Source organism: Adiantum capillus-veneris, chromosome 8 (assembly GCF_014529385.1).
Source record: "Adiantum capillus-veneris isolate H3 chromosome 8, ASM1452938v2, whole genome shotgun sequence".
Taxonomy (NCBI): Eukaryota; Viridiplantae; Streptophyta; class Polypodiopsida; order Polypodiales; family Pteridaceae; genus Adiantum; species Adiantum capillus-veneris.
The window spans coordinates 83,839,128-83,859,412 of record NC_140938.1 but is presented as its reverse complement, the minus strand read 5'-3'; the positions used below and the strand labels follow the sequence as shown (position 1 = coordinate 83,859,412).

The following is a 20,285-nucleotide window of genomic DNA, read 5'->3' as shown; positions in this document are numbered from 1 at the left end:
GAGAATCTGCAGCACGCTGGATTCTCTGTTTTCAGCCCTGAAAATGCGCCAGATCGCCTGTACAGCGGTCCCCTTGCATCCCCGAACCTCCTGGGGGTATTAGGGTCCGTTTAGGGCCAAAACCCTAAACCTGCAAAAATACACAGCAGGCTGTAATTCACTGTTTCGGGCTCCGTTTCGCGTGCCGGTCGCATCCCTAGCAAGTCCTCGAGCTCCCGCACCTGTAGGGCTACTTGCCCTTTGAATCGGACGAGATTTCTGGCGTGAAACCTCTCCGAATTCACCTGTACCTGCGGGGGGATTAGCCGCTAGCTAATCCAGTACCTGTGCAAGAGGCTCTTGCCTCGGCAATCGCGCATGAACCCACACAACTGTACATTGGTCAAATGAAGAGCCCACTAGAGGGGCATAACATACTGCCAAAGGGGAGAGAGAGGGCAGTGCGTAGCGTGCAGGGCATCACTCCTGGCACCGCACTGTGCATAAGAGGGAAAGCAAGCACTCCATAGCTCTTAACCTGTGACAAAAGCTGCAAATGAGCCTCTCCCAGCTTAAAATTCAGCGCCAACTCTCTCTTGCATTAGAAACTGCACCAGAATGTGCCACTTGGCACATTTACAAGCATTTTCCCGTTTCGGGGTTGCCGCCTAAAAATATCCCAACCGGTTGCCCAGTTGACTTCACGGCAGAGTAAGAAAATGTTCCCTTTGTCATTCCGGAGGTAATGACGTCAACACATTTTCAGGTCCCAAAATAGCAGTTCCCTAAATTTTAGGAGATGCTGCCATTGTATCTTTCTAGGTCATCCGACCCTCTTTGTACACTGCGGCCACATCCAGAACTGAAATGTAGCCTCTGTAGCAAAGGATTCCACTTTGGCTAGTCAATGACCCCACTTGGCTAACCATAGTCCTTGTCCAACCTTAGTGCTCTCTTGCCCTCAGGCTTGGACTCCCTCTGGACAGTTCCACACTAGCTATGCAATGCAGGGCAGTTAGATTTCCCGAGGGGTGTTTCCAAAAAGTGAAAGTAAATAGATAATAAGAAAGAAATCAACAAAAAGGATAGATAGTAGTCACACGCTGGTGACATTGTCCATGTGCAGGGACAGAAGAATGTGGTGGTAGATGCTTTGTCTCGGAAACCGTTGGTGCTGGCTGTTTCCGGGATACATTATAGGAGCTTCGAGGATATGGTCGATCAGTATGCCACAGATACAGATTTTACAGATATTTTCACACGGATACGGGATGGGGAGATAGTAGCTGGATACTCCCTTCGGGAAGGCTACTTGATGAAAAAGATTATGTTGTGCGTTACATAGCCGTTGAGGGATAAGGTTATGACTGAATGCCACTGTCCACCTTTTACGGGTCACCGCGGCATTGCTACCACCATGAAGAGGGTAGAGAGATACTTCTTTGGGTCGAGACTCAAAAAGGATGTGGAAGAGTTTGTGCGCAGTTGCTTGGTATGCCAGAAGGTCAAGTTTGACAGGCATAAGGCACAGGGATTGTTACAGCCTTTACCCATACCCACCCACCCCTGGGAAAGTATTGCAATGGATTTCATTTTTGATCTCCCAAGAACACAGAATGATCACGATGATTTTCCGATTACATGGCACGTCTGAGACGATTGTCTCCGACAGAGACCCAGATTTATGAGTTTGTTTTGGAAGGCAATTTGGGAGAACATTGGCACGCAGCTGCAGCTCTCGTGATCGTTCCACTTGCAGACTGACGGGCAATTTGAGATTGCCAATTCAGTGATTTTAGATTTATTGAAGTCTTGTATCTCGGATCAGAAGACTCAATGGGAAAAGAACTTACCTTTGGTGGAATTTGCCTACAATAACACGATACACTCTTCGACGGGGAAGACGCCATGAGAGATTGTTGAAACTGCTACGAAGGTTCGATCCTTCCTGAGCACGAAAGATTAGAAATTTGAAGCGGATGAATATTCGCGAGATTTGGATACGGCTTTTGCCAAGGTTCGCGAGACGTTACAAAAGTCTCAAGAACGACAGAAAAAGGCAGCGGATCGCCATCGTCGCGACTGGAAACTGAAGGAGGATCATTGGGTGCTCTTACTTTTGAGAAGGCACGCCTAAGAAAGAAAAAGGGAAAGGAGAGGCTTTTTCCAAAGCTTAGTATGTGATACTACGGTCCTTTCCAGATTACTGACAAGATAAATGATGTCTCCTTCCGATTGGAACGGCCAGATACTTGGAGGATTCATAATGCATTGCATGTGAGTCTCTTGAAACCTTTTAGAGGTGATGTGCCTGATGATGGGGAGCCTGATGAGCAACCCGAAGTGGAAGAAAACGAGGAGATCCTTGTTCCTGAACAGATTTTGGCACATAACGATACGAAGAAAGGTAAAGTCCGAAGGCGGTTCTTGGTTAAGTTCAAGAACTTTCCTGCATTTGATGCGAAGTGGATGGAGGAGGAGGACCTAGCAGATACTCCTCGGATTGTGAAACTTTACCTCGATGTTTTGGTTTAGCATAGTCTACTCCAAACGGAACCCAGAACTCAGCTTGGCCGAAGATCTGGTGCAGTGGGATGCACAAGAGGGGAGTTACTCCGCTCCTGTGTCAACAGATGCCTCGATTTTGATACTAAAGTCACTGATGTCTCTTTGAGCTTTAGGGATACTGAGAGCTGATAGTATTCTGCTGAATGACTTTATAAAATGGAATTCCTGATTATGATACTGATTTGTTCTTGACTTCTTGTGAGTGCATGAACTGATAGCCGAAATGACTGCCACATTTTGGTCTGATTGATCTCAAATAGACATGGTTGCAATAGGGGTTAGTCAATCTGACATCGATGAGGTCCCGATTGGACCTAGATGTGATTGCTAGCTACATTGCCGATAAATCATGGTCTAAGATCCGAATGAATGTTGAATGTCATTTGATGTCCTGTGATGTGATTGTCGATTTTGTACATGTGCTAGATGTGTGTTCCTAGCACGTAGGTACTAACAGTCAGTGTCTGCTAAGACGGTTTATGGCTTTTGTCGGTTTTGCAGGCGTAATCGCTGTCGATTACAATGCTTTCAAGAGGGGGGTATGTCACAAAGTGATGACGTGGCGGACAACACAAATCCTAAAATTCTTGCAAACCCTAATTTTTGCCAAAAACCCTAATTTCTGGAAATCATGGAAGCTGGATTTTTTTTTTTTTGGAAAATGATGAGCGACGTGAATTTTGTTTTTTTTTTTTTTATAAAGAGAAAAGACTCTCTAAGAGAGAGAGAGAGAACTGATGCTTTTTATTATAAAAGCTTTTGGGGCTCTGCTGTTGGGCATCCCTTGTATCTTTAAATAAGTGGTGAGGGCTTCACTTCTCAGAGCATCTGGACGCAGAGTCTGAGAGTGAAACCCTAGCCACTCTCTTGTACTTTGATCTGATTAATATAAAAAGAAATACCGAAAGGGGCGCCAGTTTTTGGGGCCAATATCTCTAGGTACGGAACTCCGCCGGTCCAGTGCAAATCTATTGTGATCTGTGAATTGTTTTGAAGTGGTTATTTGGTGGTGTCGCGGTTGATTCTTGACTTGGAGTGTCCTAGTCTGTTACAGTTTTAACGAGTTTTCCGGGAAGAGAAGATGCTTTCCTGCGAGGAATCTATGTCTGCATTGCATTTGTGCATGTGGTTGGATCCAGGGACACCTGGGAAGTGCTGTGAAAAGCATTGTTTTTAACTTATAAGGTTTTATTGAGTTTTTGGGCAGGTTCAGACCAATTTTAAAATATGCTGGCCGCTGAAACCAACGAGGTGAATGGACCTCCCGGCCACACGGACCGCCTACAGATACGTGTCGGACGAACCACCCGACCATAGCCACCATTCGGCAGCTCCCCCCGTGCTGGGGCCAGCGTCCGAGGATGTAGGCGTGTACCTGTAAGACCGGGCGTCCCATACCACCCGGCCTCACCTCCTCGAGGTGACCTCGCGCACTCCTAGCCTCGCGGGCTAACCACTGGCACTCTGCCAGTGGGGTCGATAACTGTAGATGAGGCCTTGGCCTCCCTTTTATAATAATGGCCGGCCACACTGGCCGGGTTCACACTACATCCGCTCGGACACTGGACGCCCATCCTGACGGTATTTGGGCTAGATCCCCTCTCGTGTGAGCGGGACATAACATACTTCCCCCCTTAAGAACCATTGATGTCCTCATCAATGAAGTGGGGATACTGAGCCTTCAAAGCTCGAACAGGTTCCCAAGTAGCAAACCGTTCAGATTGACCCTTCCATTTAATTAAGTACTCGTCATAAGCCTTTTGGCGAGAATGACGGGTACGATGATCTAAAACTGCTTCTGGTTCTCGAGGAATATGCTCAGTTTGCATATCTTGCTATACATTTTCCTCGATAGGCACGACAACATCAGCTTCGCCCAATTTCACTTTAAGGCGGCTGACATGAAACACTGGATGTACAGTAACATCCGAAGAAAGGGCCAGTTCATAGGCAACTTGGCCAATTTTCTTTGTGATCTGGAACGGACCACAATATCTAGCTGAAAGCTTATAATGCTTTCCTGTTCGCATAGTCTTGGAATCCTTGGGTATCTTCAGATAAACCCATTGTCCCACATCTAGAGTCCTTAGAGATCTCTTTTGATTAGCATAAGTAGTGACTCGATCACGAGCCGTTCTTATGCTATCCTTGGCCAATTCGAGCATTTCCTGCATGTCATACAAGAAATCACGAGCTTGGCGTTCCTTGACTTTCTCTAAGCCAATAGCAATCGGGGATTTAGGCTCAAATCCATACATCAGCATGAACGGGCTAAATCCAGTAGCAGAATGCTTGCTACTATTATAGGCAAACTCTAACTGTGGAAGATACCTCTCCCAATCAGATTGCCTATGAGAGACACAGGCTCTCAACATGTCCTCTAACGTCTGATTCATCCTCTCAATTTGTCCGTCGGACTCAGGATGGTCAGAAGACGACATGCTCAACTTCGTCTGAAGATGAGCAAACACATCTCGCCAAAATCGGCCAGTGAACTTAGTATCTCGATCACTGACGATGTTCTCTGGGAGACCATACAGCTTATAAAGCTGATCGACAAATAAAACCGCCAACTCATGGCTTTTTACTGTCGACTTCGTTGATATAAACTTCGCCATTTTTGTGAGTCTATCGACCACAACCCAAATAGCGTCATTGCCCCGACTAGTATTAGGCAAACCAACGATGAAGTCCATGGAAATACTGTGTCACTTGGCATCTGGGATTTCCAATGGATGTAACAGGCCAGCTTTCCTAAGGCGCTCTGCCTTATTGACCTGACACTGAACGCATCTCTTCACATAGCTCTCTATGTAAGAGCGCATTCTTGGCCAATAGAAATATCGCTTGACCAAAGACAAAGTTCTTTGGATGCCTGGGTGCCCAGCGCTAGGGACATTGTGGCATTCGCACAAAATCTTTTGTCGAATCTCATCGATTTCCGGCACGCAGACTTTACCATTTCTGAACAATAGTCCACCTCTAATGGAATATTGTCGCTGTCTCGTCTCTCCAGCACGACTCACTTGGGTCTCCGGACCACCCAAGCCTGTATGCGAGTCATGCTCCGCTTCGACCTCGTTCCATATCTTGCCAAAATGGCCATCGGAACGGCATAGCCCTCAGAGAGAGATAGAAATCCGTCGAGATTTCAGCCATAGACAAAGCATTGACCTCAGGAATCCTGCTGAGCGCATCGGCAACTCGATTGCTGGATCCTTTTCTATAATGGATCTCAAAGTCAAACTCTTGCATAAGCTCAACCCATCTAGCTTTCTGGCCTCTGAGATCACCCTGATCACAAATATAGCGCAAGGAATGATGATCTGTCCATGCAACAAACGTAGAGCCATACAAGTAGTGCCGCCATTTCCTCAAGGCGTGGACTACAGCATAAAGCTCCTTCTCGTACGTTGGATAATGCATCTCGGCGTCAGAAAGCTTCTTACTTTCAAACGCAACAGGACGTCCATCCTGGTATAACGTCGCACCAATAGCATAATCACTAGCATCCGTTTCAACCACGAACGGTTTGCTAGGATCCACAATGTGCAATATTGGCGCAGTAGTCACCAAGTGCTTTAGTGTCCGAAAGCTCTCGTCGAGACGCTCATTCTAGACAACAGGGGGATTACCTTTATGACGAGGGCCCGAAGTCTTTGGCCCTTTCACCCCTCCTTTTAAAAGTTGCGTAAGCGGAGCAACAACTTTAGAGTAATCCTTGATAAACTTGCGAAAGAATCCAGTAAAGCCTAAAAAGGACTTTACTTGGCGTACATTCTTCAGAATGGGCCAATTTCGCACTTTATCCAACTTTTCAAGGTTGACGCGAATTCCATCGCGAGTAATGATGTGACCCAAATATAGAAGCTCTTTTTTAAAGAATTCACACTTCGAAGCCTTAGCGTAAAGCTTCTCAGTTCTCAGTACTTCGAGAACAGTGCGTATATGCACTAGGTGCTCAGGCAAACTTCGGCTGTAGATCAAGATATCATCGAGAAATACAACAACGAAGTTGCCTAAAAATGGTCGCAGCAGATCATTCATCATCTGCTGGAACGTAGCTGGAGGGTCAAATCAAAAGGCAAGACCAAAAAGTCGTAGTGACCATAACGTGTATGGAAGCCTGTCTTAGGGATATCTTCCAGTTTGATCCGTATCTGATGATAGCCTGATCGCAGGTCTATCTTCGTAAAATACAACGCTCCATGGAGAGCCGATCTATCAGATCGTCCATGCGCGGGAGCGGATACTTGTTCTTGACAGTGAGCTTATTCAACCCCTTGTAATCCACGCAAGAGCGCATAGTGTTATCCTTCTTTCGAGAAAGCAGCACTGGCGCTCCCCACGGGGATTTACTAGGCCGAACAAAGTCAATGTCGAGATAATCCTTCAGCTGTCGCTGAATCTCGTCCTCCTCGGTTTTACTAAACCGATAGGGTTGCTTTGAGAAGGGTTGACTACCAACCACCAACTCAATGCCATGATCTACTCCTCTCGAAGGCGGCAAGCCAAGAGGTAGATCGTCAAGAAAAACATCCTTGAAATCAGTCATGATTTCTTGGATAAGGTTGGATTCGTTGGAATCCCTAAGTTTAACAGAAGAACATGAAACATTTTTACGAAATTCAGTGACAGAAGTACCAAGCACTAATGAATCAAACCAAGCAGATGGTACACATTGATAAAAGTCAACATCAGAAGACTTTATTTCTTGATACATTTCCAAAGCAGTAATAACTGGTATTGCAAAACCATTATTTACAGAGTTCTGATTACAAAGCGACACCGATACATGAGGCATGTTCTGCTTAACAAAAACAAGAGAGTGATGTACATAGTCTATATACAATGAGTCTTGTTTATCATAAAACCATGGAATTCCTAAAATAACATCTGCTCTGTCCAGGCGCATGATGTGGAAATCCAGGTTCTCTTTGTAATTAGCCAGCTCGAGCGACAGTTCTGGAACCATCCGATTCCATACATCCGTATCCACGCCACGAGCCATCTTCACGCGATACTCATGGTCACTGTCCTGTGTCCGCAGGTTCAATTTCTGCACCAATTTTGCATCCACAAAATTGTGTGAGCTTCCATTATCAAGGAGTACGGTCACGTCGTGACCATTGATCTTCCCGGGGAAACGGAGAAGATCGTGCTTACCAAACACTTTGGTGCTAAAAGTACAAATTGTACATGAACTGTGCGCTAAATGATGGATTTCAACTTGAACAACATCAGAGTTACCTGAGATCTCGTGAATCTGAACCGAAGGACGGCCTTGCGGTTTCTGTGTCTTCTTCTTCTTAGGGCAATCTTTGATTTGGTGACTCGTCTGGCCACATCCGAAGCAAGCCCCCTTCTTCACTGCATCAGCAACTGAAGCGTTTCTGGCTTTCTTCTTTTCCTGAGAAGATCTCGGCAGTGATTTAGACTTATGCTTGAATCGGGGTCGCTTCCTCGAAGCACCCTCACCAGATTGATGGTCTGCAATTCTTTTCTTCTCATAATTCGCTCCATTTATCAAATGGAACGTTTTGGCCTTGGCCACTGCATCCTCGACATCAGTCGGGGCTTTGTCCTTGATTAAGGTCCAACGATAATCTTCATGTAACCCGAGCAAGTACATGTGCACGGCGTGTGTGGAATCCACCTTGCAGAAGGTGAGCGCCTCTTTGAAAGCTGTCGTATATTTATCAAAAGACAGTTTTCATCGAAAGACTCTGCAGTTTGGCGTAAGCTTTCAAAGAGTCCATTTTGGCGAAATCTCTATTGAATTTCACGCAAAAGTCAGCCCACGTCGTAGGCTTCTCTGTCATGTCACGCCACCAGGTAAGCGCCTTGCTATGCAGATAGAGAGGAATTGTCTGAATCCTCCATTCATCATGCTCCCCATGGAGATCAAAGTATGTGGTCCACTGGTGTAGCGAGTTATTTACGGCCAATTTCGTACACTCCTCTTCTCTTGAGAAATTTGTAGTTTTATACGGAATTGTGGCAGTTGGACCACCCTGTGAGCACCCAAAAGCAGCAATCTGCATCCGCAATTGCTGGAGATGGGTTTCCCCCTCGGAGATACGCGCAGTCGTCAACTGAGCCATATTTTCGAGAGTAGAAAGTCGGGAACTGAGCCCCTGTACGACCCCTTCAAGAGAGGCCAAGCGAAGGTTCGTCTGAACATTCGCGTTTTCCAGAGCGGTAACACGCTGGTCGAAGCTCTGGGAAGTGCTTGTAATCCATGTGTAGAGAGCATGCGTGAATGGAATTTGAATGTTACCTGGCGGGTCATCACGCTGCACATCCGAGCTGGAGGAATCCATGGCGAAGTGCATGAAAAAACTGGAAAATTCACGTGAAACTGAGCCTTTTCTGCACTTTTTGGTCACGAAAAGTTGAGGTTGCGAAGAGCTCCACGCGTCGGTGTGAGCGCGAGAGCGCGAGCGGGTGAGAGAGAGCAGGCTGGGGAGAGAAGCAGAGGCTAAAAACTCATTTCTCTGCAACTTTGAAGTCTCTGTAAGTGAGTTATTTTAATAACTCAGGTTTCAGACCTTAACTTAAAAAAAACTCAAAAGGTCCTGGCCACATTACCTAATGGGCGCCCACTCTCTTTAAAATAAATCAACTTAAACTTCTAGCGATAAAAAAAAAGATCAGCGCTGAAATACTCCCAGCGTAAAAAGAAAGAAGGCGAGCGTTGAGGCTGCCTCGTGGAGAGAGAAACCTTCAGGCAGCGCATGAAGTGAGAGAATATCTTGGGCTCGTGGAGGCTTGTGTCCAGCACGCACAAGAGGCTCCAACTAGGAGCCAGCGCTACCAAAAAAAGCCACGCTAAGCCACGCTGGCCTCTGGGTGCTCTTGGAAAACCCTTCTCTGCAAGCTGCCACAGAGAGAGGTAACACTCTCTCTCTCTCTCCTTTCTCTCTCTCCTTTCTCTCTCTCCATGCTTCGCACAGAGAGGAGAAGGTTACAGAGAAGGTTTTTTTTATTAAAAAAAAGACATACAGTATGCTGAATTTAATCCAAGTCAGCAAATTAATAAATAACATACTGATTTCCATTGAAAACCAGTAAAATCAATGAGTAATCCTCTGATTTTCAGCACCTCCACCTGCGAGACTGCTGAGTTTTATGAAAAATCAGCAAGCAACCCATTAAATTTCACCTGCACACGAGCTTATGAGAAGAAAATAATCAGTTAAACAGTTAATTCATCAAAAATTGCATGAAACGGTAATCATCCGACTCTGGCCAGCCCGTAGGTGTGCACATAGTCCTTCGTGTAGCCAAGCCGGCTTTGATACCATGAAACGAACGAGGAGAATGGACCTCCCGGCCACACGGACCGCCTACAGATACGCATCGGACGAACCACCCGACCATAGCCACCATCCGGCAGCTCCCCCCGTGTTGGGGCCAGCGTCCGAGGATGTAGGCGTGTACCTGTAAGACCGGGCGTCCCATACCACCCGGCCTCACCTCCTCGAGGTGACCTCGCGCACTCCTAGCCTCGCGGGCTAACCACTGGCACTCTGCCAGTGGGGTCGATAACTGTAGATAAGGCCTTGGCCTCCCTTTTATAATAATGGCCGGCCACACTGGCCGGGTTCACACTACGTCCGCTCGGACACTGGACGCCCATCCCAACGGTATCTGGGCTAGATCCCCTCTCCTGTGAGCGGGACATAACAACCGCCCACTTAATAAGTGGGCAACCACTTAGAAAATAAAGTAACAAAACCAGCCAACGAATTCTCTCTCCCTATTTCGGGTAGAACAACACAAAAAAATAAAATAAAATAATAAATAATAAGAAAAAATCCGCCGCGATCTCTACGCGGCCAGTCTCTGCTTAGCTATTCTTGCTATGGCCAGGGAGCTATAAAGGCACCACATGCCCTCACTCAGAGGGGGAGTTGCCAACTCCAGGCTCCAGCAAGGAAAGACTCTGCCGCGAGAAGATGCAAGAGATCGCGAGACTACGAAGCACAGAAGTCGCTTTTCCCGCGAAGGAGCGACAAGTATCTATTGTGGATTCACCATACGAATTGTTGTCCCGTGTTTGTGTGTGTGTTTGCAGGTACTTCATCGCGAAGGAGAAGCGGGAAGGCTTCGGCCTACGCTTCGGAATTCTGGGAGTGGAATTCGGAAATTGTCTGCGGAGTCTCGACTCTGAGTACAGACGGAAAAAGGATTGAGAGCTCGCCTCTCGGATTTCCCTTACGGGAAGGAACGACCATTGAGTCAGAGAATAAGGATGGAGGGGTTTTCTCCGGTTCTTGTGCTTGTAAAAAGATTCTCCCTAATAAAGGATTCTCTTTAAGGGGGGGGGGGGGGACCAACCCATCTTCTAGTCGCAAATACTGTGTCGAACTTCTCCCTCAACTCTGTTTAGTTGAAAGATTATTTATGTTCATCTTGTTGATTATTCGTGTGCGCTCCCATTTGTGACAGTGGTATCAGAGCTCGGATTCCTCTCTTTCTCTACAAAGAAGGATGATTCTGAGAAGGAACCAGAAGAACCATGATAAGCCACGAAAGAACGGCTGAAGACGAACTTCAGCAAATGCGAGCCCAACTCGCGGAATTGCAACAACTCATTTTGTTGCCGGCTGTCCAAAAGGCTTTGGACGGAATCAAGAAGCCGCAAGGAACGGATGCCGATGGGCGTCAGGAAAATCTTGTGGATCAGGACAAATGGCCTTCCAAAAGCAAGGGCTAGGAAAAAGAACTTTCTCTGCTTAATGAAAGCAAGGATATCTCTATCTCTTCTCCATACTACTACATCCACTTCTCATTCAATATCTATATCTTCTCCCAAGAAGAAAACTCCTACTACTTACCTACATAATACTAAAGAGAAGCCCAGTTCAAGAGGGATAACCGCAGACGTCACCGCAAGATGCGGATTTTCAAATCCGGTGACAAGGATGTGAAGTTGGATAACTACACAGGACAGAGAGATATCTCCAAGGCACTGTCTTTCATCAGGCAGTTTGAAGTTGCTTTTGCCAATGGAAACTTATTGAAAAATCCAAGTTGTGTGTCATGTTGGGATGCATCTCAAGGAGACTGCAAGCAACTAGTGGTTAGCCAAAATTATGGAAGGTAATCAAGCCAGAACCTGGGCTCAATTCAAAGTTGAATTCTATGAACAATTTCTTTCACTTGATTTCGAGAAGGACATTCGGAAGGAATGGGACTGGTTCGCCCAGAAGGAACATGAGAAAGTCACCACTTATGTTAACAAGTATTGGTCGAAATCTTCTAAAGGTTACTCCTTTCATGAAGATCTCCGACGAGGAAAAGATGCAAAAATTCGAAGCAGGTCTCCTACCACAGCTTCGGAAGAGCGTGAAGGTGTATCTTCATAATACCCTTCAGAGGATGATGGAGTCAGCAATCATTGCTGAGGACCTACACTCTAACTACAGAGGTGATACTCCAACCGGAGCAGACTATCCATCATCAGGACCGGACACTTAAGTTTGGAATGATCGAGCAGGAATTAGCCTCCTATCTCGAGATTTTGGAAGGATGTGTACAAGCACTACAATTGAGGACAACTGTTTAGAAGCCAGAGGGATGTTGCTAAATGGACTATTTTCTTATTTTCTCGAGTAATTTTTTTAAATTGAAATTAGGATATTTAAAGATGTGCACTTGAATCGTAAGGTTAGGAACTGTAGATCTACTGGAATTATTAAAAGCCATGAGGAACGGAAAAACTCTGATGCGTCATATGATAAGCATTGTGAAGGGGTTTTACCGTTAGTTCGGTAGGAGAGACCGGGAAACGAGTATTCGTGATGCGTCACGTGATGGGGTGACTGGAGCATCAGTAAGGGAATATCTCGTTGGTCTGGTAGGAAATCCGAACTGGAAAGAGGAATACGTGTAAAGACGCAACCACAAGAATAAAGATGGGTTCTGAGAAGCTTTTCTTAAAAAGCGGAATATTTTAACGAGTTTTTCGGGAAGAGCAGACGCTTTTCCGCGAGGAATCTATGTCTGCATTGCATTTGTGAATGTGGTTGCATCCAGGGACGCTTGGGAAGTGCTGTGAAAAGCATTGTTTTGAACTTACAAGGTTTTATTGAGTTTTTGGGCAGGTTCATACCAATTTTAAAATATGCCGACCGACTGCTTAATATGTGGACAGCCACTTAGAAAATAAAGCAAAAAAACAAGCCAACGAATTCTCTCTCCCTATTTCGGGTAGAACAACAAAAAAAATAAATAAAATAAAATCCGTCGCGATCTCTACACGGCCATCCTCTGCTCAGCTATTCTTGTTGTGGCCAGGGAGCTATAAAAGCACCACATGCCCTCACTCATAGGGGGAGTTGCAACACCAGCAAGGGAAGACTCTGCCGCCAGAAGACGCAAGAGATCGTGAGACTATGAAGCACGGAATTCGCTTTTCCCGTGCAAGAGCGAAAGGTATTTATTGTGGATTCGCCATACGAATTGTTGTCCTGTGTTTGAGTGTGTGTTTGTTGGTACTTCATCGCGAAGGAGAAGTGGGAAGGCTTCGGCTTATGCTTGGGAATTCTGGGAACGGAATTCGGAAATTGTCTGCGGAGTCCTGACTCCGAGTACAGACGGAAAAAGGATTGAGAGCTCGCCTCTCGGATTTCCCTTACGGGAAGGAACGACCATCGAGTCAGAGTATATAAACGGAGGGGTTTTCTTCGGCTCTTGTGCTTGTAAAAAGATTCTCCCTAATAAAGGATTCTCTTTAAGGGGGGGGGGGGGGGGGGGGGGGGGGGGGGGACGAGCCATCTTTTGGTCCCAAATACTGTGTCGAACTTCTCCCTCAACTTTGTTTAGTTGAAAGATTATTTATGTTCATCTTGTTGATTATTCGTGTGCGCTCCTGTTTGTGACAGCATAGGTGGTCCATACGATCAGGGATCAATGAGGACAAACAGAGGAGGTTAGAGCGTAGCTTGCATGGAAAGCCTTGAAGGGGTGATGGAAGGAGAGAGCTGACGAAAATAAGGCGTGAGCAACATTCTCTTTCTCCTTTTCTCCACGCGCACACATTGATACATACACGCATATAGTGGCATGTGAGAAGTGGGAAGTAGAGACACACTTACGGGCACCCCTAGGCATTTCTAGACCTATGCGGCATTGCAATAGCAGTAGCATGTCCACATGGCATATAGAGTTAGTATGCATGTGACACAGACACTCATCTTCTGTGATCGCAATACCTGGACTAGCATGAGCTAAGATATATAGGAATTTTTTCGACTAGCTTTCATCTTTCACACATTTTTCAGACATATATGAACTACGTGTAGCATGACATGCAGTTTTTTGAAATTGAACCAACATGATCTTTCGAGAGCATAATAGCCTGTCCCTGCACTTTGAATGGCGAGCTTGTTTAAGTTGTAAAAGCCTGAAAACTCCTTTCTTATTTTGATTGTGCTATCAACTTTATACTTCGTGCGACGTGATTGTCTTCTTTCTTTGTATGCTTTTGTTGCCTTACATGTGTGTTTTGTGCAAGTGGTTTAGCCCCTCTTACAGTTCGTAGATTCAAATTTCAGACTTTTCTGACCTTTTGAAGGTGTTTATGTAAGTTTGAAAAGTTTTTTGAGTCATGTCTACTGCCAGAAGCTATGTTAAGAGGTTTTTTCCTTCTCTGTTGTCTCAATAGGTTTGGCAAGTTTTCTTTTCCATTTTGATGTATACCCTGATATCATTGAAGCAGAGAAGGTGCCCTTCGGTGAGGTGCACAGCCACCCATCTAGCATGAGATTTTCACATGTTCAAAGGGGCCCGTTCATTATCTCATTATTCTCTTACAGATATGGGAGGCTTCCTGGAGAAGCATTCTGAGTCTTCCCATTGGTACTTAATTTCTTATTGATTTCAATAAGCAATTTCTCAAAAGCAAGGGTGGCAAGCTGACGAATTTGGCTTTCCAATGCAGGAGCTTTGATTTTGATTATTGCAGCAGTCATTTTTGGGGCCCCTTGGGAGCTTGAGTAAGTCTTGTCCCCCATTTTGCTAAGCTCCTCTGTTTGTGAAAGCATCTGTTATGCTAGCAAAATTTTCAAATTCATCAGTAACTACTTTCTGGAAGTGGCTATTGGCTTTCAGAAAGTTCAACAATGGTATTTTGATTGATAAAGATACTGAGAGGGTCTCAATATTTTGTGTTGACACTTCAAAGTATCATATAGTTTTGTTCACAGTATCATATAGTTTTGTTCATAGTACATATTTTGTGTTGACACTTCAAAGTATCATATAGTTTTGTTTAAAGTTGTGACTTAGTATCTATGTCCCCGGAGTAACAATGTCTGTCTAGAGTTGACATGGTCTCAATCCTCAACTAGACTTCCATTATTTAGCTCTGCTCATGAGCAGTTGATGGCAATGTATTTGAGTGGTTACCAAAATGCATGGTTGTTCCAGTACAGCATACATAATTAATATGATATGTCCCTAAAATTCAAAAGTATGGTAAATACACCGTATTGTATTGAACTGTACTTTGTTTCTGCAGCAGAAGGGTGCATGATGTACTTATTTAAAGTTTCAAATGGCGCCTTTCCAAGCGATTCTGATGTTCTTGATTTGATTTTGAAACATACGTTGATCATATAATTCTTCTTGACTCTGCAAGTATATGGTATCCTTTGCTTAGTAATACTTTGTTGTTTTTGTGATGTTTTACAGACATAGTAGAAAAACGGCATATTGGGGCCAGCTTATATCAGCCATCGTGGTAAGTAAAATATGTCCCCAACAGTAATGGGACGACTGAGCTCTTTTAAGTTCCTAAATCCTTCAGTGTGCAGGCTTTACCAGCCGGCATTGTTTTGGGAGGATCCTGGTCTGAATGGCTCCGTCTTCTTGCCTTCACGAGGTTGGTGCGAGGCCACTAGGCTTGAAATCAAAGGTTTTTGCATGGATTTGTTCGCTTGGGACTGCAAATTACTGGTGTCTGTGACTTGTTTCCTCTGTTTTATTTTATTGACTCTAGTGGCGTCAGTGTTTGTTTGACTTTATTTCTGTCTAGCATCTGCAAGTACGTGCTTAAAGTCCACCTTTTCCCCCCTGGCTCTGTCAAAGGAGCATGGGAGGCCTTTCACAAGCATAACATGCTTTGTATGCTACAGTGCTTTGCAAGACACCGGCCCGGGGGGTGGGGGCGCTAGAGACGACTATATTGCTGGCCCTCTATTGTGACCTTGATTTGCTTTGCGCACATGACTCTTTCATGTGGATACATCACTGGCCCTCTAATGTGACCTTAATTTTCCTTGCACACACATGACTCTTTCACCCATGAAGATGCAGTATTACCAGGATCATTTTCTTTAGTTTACAGAACCTGGTCTTATTGACATGCCACACCTGACATGCCATGGGGAGCATCATAAGCCAGCGTCGGTTCTTGTCACATTGATTGGAGATAGAGTTTGAGAGGGCAGCACGGAGAATCAAAGTATAGAGTGGGTCGATCAAAGTTGCTTAGGCCTCTTCGTCATGGAGTTGCAAACACCGAGTCAGTATGACAAAGCAGCAGCCACAGCAGTGTAGGGTCAGAAATAGGAAGGCAGCTATGATACCAGGTAAGATCATATTGCAGACTTTTTATAAATAGCAGACTATTATTGAGGTGCTGTGAGGGTTCAAGCCAGCAAACGGCCCACCCCTTTCTTAGTACCAAATTTGTTACCTGTTTACTGTAATACACGCTAGACATGGAGATAGGAGCTATTTCTATTAAGCGACAACATTGAGTGTACTGTCTAGGTATATTTTTGATCTTTGCATATTTTTTAGTCTTATAATGGACATGCAAGCTTCATATTCGAATTTTTCGTCTGCGTTCGACCAGTTGATATCATGTTAATTCTAGGTATATATTAATTCTTTCCATCTTCAGTGGTATATATCTTTCCATCTTCAGTTGATATCTAGGTATATATTAATTCTTTCCATCTTCAGTGGTGCGTATGCCCTATCAACTACCTTATTATTGTACTGATTTTTCCTATTTAACACTTCTTTTAGTGCTAGGCTTCATTATGACTGAGTCTTCCGTGCATCTCTAGAGTAATGACAGAAACTCAAAACAAACATAGCATCATAGATCACTAGACACTGACACTGTGAAGCCATGCTTCACGCGATTATCACAAGACTACACACGTATGGCATACACACCACAATGCACATAACTGCCACATCCTGGTCCAACATTTCACAGTAGGCTCAACCATATGCCTACACTAGCCATCACATGCTGGTTGGAATCAAACAGTGTATCATGACCCGAACTATGAACAGTTTACACTTTTGCAACAGATTTCGGTTCCTCAGTTTTGGTTGCTTGTTGCAGTCATATTGTCTCAAAATAGTAATCATCAGCTACATAAATGAATACCACTTCGTAGCAAGATGAGAAATATATGTAGAGAGAGAATTCTCACGTGACATGATCTGGGGATCGGAAGATGGGCTGGGTCTTCCCTTTAAATAGTATTTTTTCAATTGATGGGGAGAAAGTAGTACAGGCACATGAACCAACAGGTGAGGCACGATTTGGTCTCATCTTTGAACTCGACTGAACTCAAGAGATGCTGACTTGAATGTCAAGAGATGAATCTTTAATGCAAGAGAATCTAGGAAGTTGCAAAAAATGAACTCAAGACTCAACCTCATCCCCCCCCCCCCCCCCCCAGTCAGGGCCCGCGCCCATGCCCCCTGTGCTGACCTTATTTAAATCCATGAGCACTGTGTTTGATCTCGTGTGATATCTGGGATTAACTGAGCCTATCTTGAATCACCTTTGGTGCACATGAGCCTGTTACTGGGGTTCTTTTTGTTTGTCACCTCCCTGTTTATTTTTTTAAGAGGTTTTCTGTATATATGTGATCTCTCTTCAACCCATGTTTCTTTTGAAAATCCGAAGGTTTCTGAGCTTGCGCATGCATCTGGTTGTCTGCATGTATCTATTTTGGATGTGTGCTTGCATTTGCCAACACTAATTTCTTGGAAACTTTCACTGGCATGACTAAAGACCAAGAGGAGTGTTAGAATATTCTATTTGCATACCTGCTCACGGAGCAGTTATAGGAGCCTGGTTTGGAGCTTGGCCAATGCCGTTGGACTGGGAACGACCATGGCAAGTAAGTAACTTTAGCTATTATCCTTTTTTAAAACCTAGTCTAGTAGTGTATTCATGGAGGGTTGTGCAATCCACAGGAATGGCCGGTCTGTGTCACGTATGGAATGGCAGGAGGTTTTTTTGCAGGAGAGATTTTATCAGCCATACTCGTGCTTGTGAATTCTCACGAGAAAAGTGATTAGAAGGATTGATGATCTTTGATGGGAACATGACAAATGATTCACTTTTAGTCGATTTCATGGTTCGTATTCACATTTGCCACTGCCTGATGGCTCTTGGTAAGGAGTTTTAGCGGTGACAGTCAAAAAGCACACTCAAGCTACATTGTCAATGTTGGCAGTGATCACCATCGTTTGATGTGAGAATTCCCAGATAGGATCTACTGTTTGTAGTTTCCATCAATTTTCTGAGGTTCAAAACCTTGAGTTGCCTGATTGGTTTGTACATACTTGCGGATTGATTGAAAACAAGAATGGAACAAATTTGGTGAAATGAGCTCAAGTCACCTTCAACCTTGCAATTGCTACGGAAATGAGCTCAAGTTTATACCGACGCATGATTTTCTCAAACATTGATGAGGTGAAATTATATTCAATTTACCAGTATTGGTGGAGCTCAAGTCAAAACTAATGTTACACTGTGATTTTAGCAGTATCTGGCTTGCCCATTGAATAGTGTTTCAAGGAAGCTGGTGCCCATGTTTTAATGTGTGCCAGGCTCTGATGAATCATGAGGGAAGGAAGCACTGTAACTTTTTTGTTTTCTTTGATATGTAGCAAGTTGAGAAAGTTCAAGAAATTTGCAGTTGTTTGTCTTAAGCTGGGGTCATAAAGCTCTCTCTCTCTCTCTCTCTCTCTCTCTCTCTCTCTCTCTCTCTCTCTCTCTCTGTGGGATAGATCTTTGAGGTCTCTTGGGATAGTTTCCCACCATGTTAAAAATTCTCTTCTTCTCGGGAAGGGGGGGGGGGGGGGGGGGTTTGTGCGTGTGTTCAGTGTGTTAATAAAAAGAGGAAAATGGTACAACCTTTCTATCACCCATGTGGTAGATTGGTTGTGCCATTTCCCTCTTGAATAACAAGTCTTGAGTTCAACTCTCGTCGGATAGATCTTTGATCCCATGACGTTAAAAATTCTTTTCTTCTTCTTCTTCTCTCTTTCATGGTAGATTGGTTATCCCATTTCCCTTTGGAGTGATAGGTCTTGAGTTCAAGACACAGCATATAGATCTATCAGGTTTTTCGGGAATGTTTCGACGACCTAAAAACCTCTCTCTTTCTCTCTCTCTCTCTCTCTCTCTCTCTCTCTCTCTCTCTCTTTCCAATACTCTGTTCATGTACCCTCAATGTCTCTTACATGGGTGGAGATTACTAGACTCATTTGTCAGGACCTGATCCAGCTCGATACCAGGAGGACATGGATAGAGCCGCCTCAGGAGTTGGGCATGAAGATGGCTTTCTATAGAGAGCATCTTCTCCACCTCACAGGAGATGGGTTTGTGATTCAACCCACCTACATGGACACACATATGTCTCATGGTGTGCGGTGTGGCATTGGTCACATACGCACATCCTCACATCAGTTGGAGATTGAGATTGGTAGATTTAGAGGGATACCGGCAGACAACAGGATATGTCGCTTATGCTAGTTAGAGCCAGAGACAGAGATAGAGCTACATTACATATGTCATTGCACAGTGTACTATGGGATACGGGGCCGTTTCCATTGCTTATTTAGAGAGTGTTTTAGTCCTTTCTCTAGGGTCACGAGTTATGAGGATCAAAGATGTCTTGGGCTATATCTACGTGAGTTACAGAGATATAGAGACACTTTACTCGGCGGAGAGAAAGAGAGAGATTCCCAGAGACAGATTACAGATTTCTTTTTACTAGATATGGGACAGCCAGAGGAGCAGTAATCATTGCAGAGCTCGGCCCACGCTCATTCGGCCATTACAGGCACTCTCATCGACCGAGCACTGGAGCTACGAAGATCCAGACGACCATGATTGTGGAGAGGGGCTACACAACATCGACGGAGACTACAGCAGAGGATTCGAGCCATACTCTCTCGATAGCCAGAGTGCAGATGAGGATGGATTCTAGTAGTAGTATCTAGTTCTTTTGTACCCAGACATGGTATTAGATTCACCATTTTGTAACAGATTGGTCTCATAGGTCATTTTGGCCTTTTGAAGACGTTAATATAACATTTCATTTCATTTCATCTCTCTCTCTCTCTCTCTCTCTCTCTCTCTCTCCACATCAACCAACACACACACATACACGCACGCACGCACGCACGAATATGTGTACGCATGCACAAATTACATGTATAAATTACTTCTTTCTTTCTCATAAGATGCATAGCGGTAGATGCAGCTGAAATTGTTTTCGCAGCAACACGTTTGATGACAATGTTGTCTCTTTGTCTTCCTCTCGCAAATCTGACAGGACTTGAGTTTCAAGTGAGTTACTTGATAGTGTAGTATTATCCTTGTGGTACTTGCCCCTTTTAATGTGCTACTGCTCTCTCCATGATTATTTGGCCCACTCTACAACTAGATGAATCGGAACATA

At 44.6% G+C, this 20,285-nt stretch overlaps 1 protein-coding gene across 2 annotated transcripts in view; it reads left to right on the top strand.

The window, feature by feature from the left end:
- Positions 1-18,305, top strand: part of LOC147452466 (phosphatidylinositol-glycan biosynthesis class F-like protein) — a 59,284-nt gene extending 40,979 nt beyond the window's left edge. The window contains exons 2-8 of one of the 2 annotated variants that reach the window (XM_086518147.1): positions 14,222-14,290; positions 14,373-14,415; positions 14,498-14,552; positions 15,250-15,298; positions 15,372-15,439; positions 17,603-17,711; positions 17,788-18,305. In XM_086518147.1, coding sequence (XP_086374273.1) covers positions 14,222-14,290; positions 14,373-14,415; positions 14,498-14,552; positions 15,250-15,298; positions 15,372-15,439; positions 17,603-17,711; positions 17,788-17,892 — 498 coding nt within the window. In that variant the 3' untranslated portion in view covers positions 17,893-18,305. The remainder of the gene's footprint in view (positions 1-14,221; positions 14,291-14,372; positions 14,416-14,497; positions 14,553-15,249; positions 15,299-15,371; positions 15,440-17,602; positions 17,712-17,787) is intronic. The other variant, XM_086518148.1, reaches the window with a different exon arrangement.
- Positions 18,306-20,285: the final 1,980 nt, after the last annotated feature.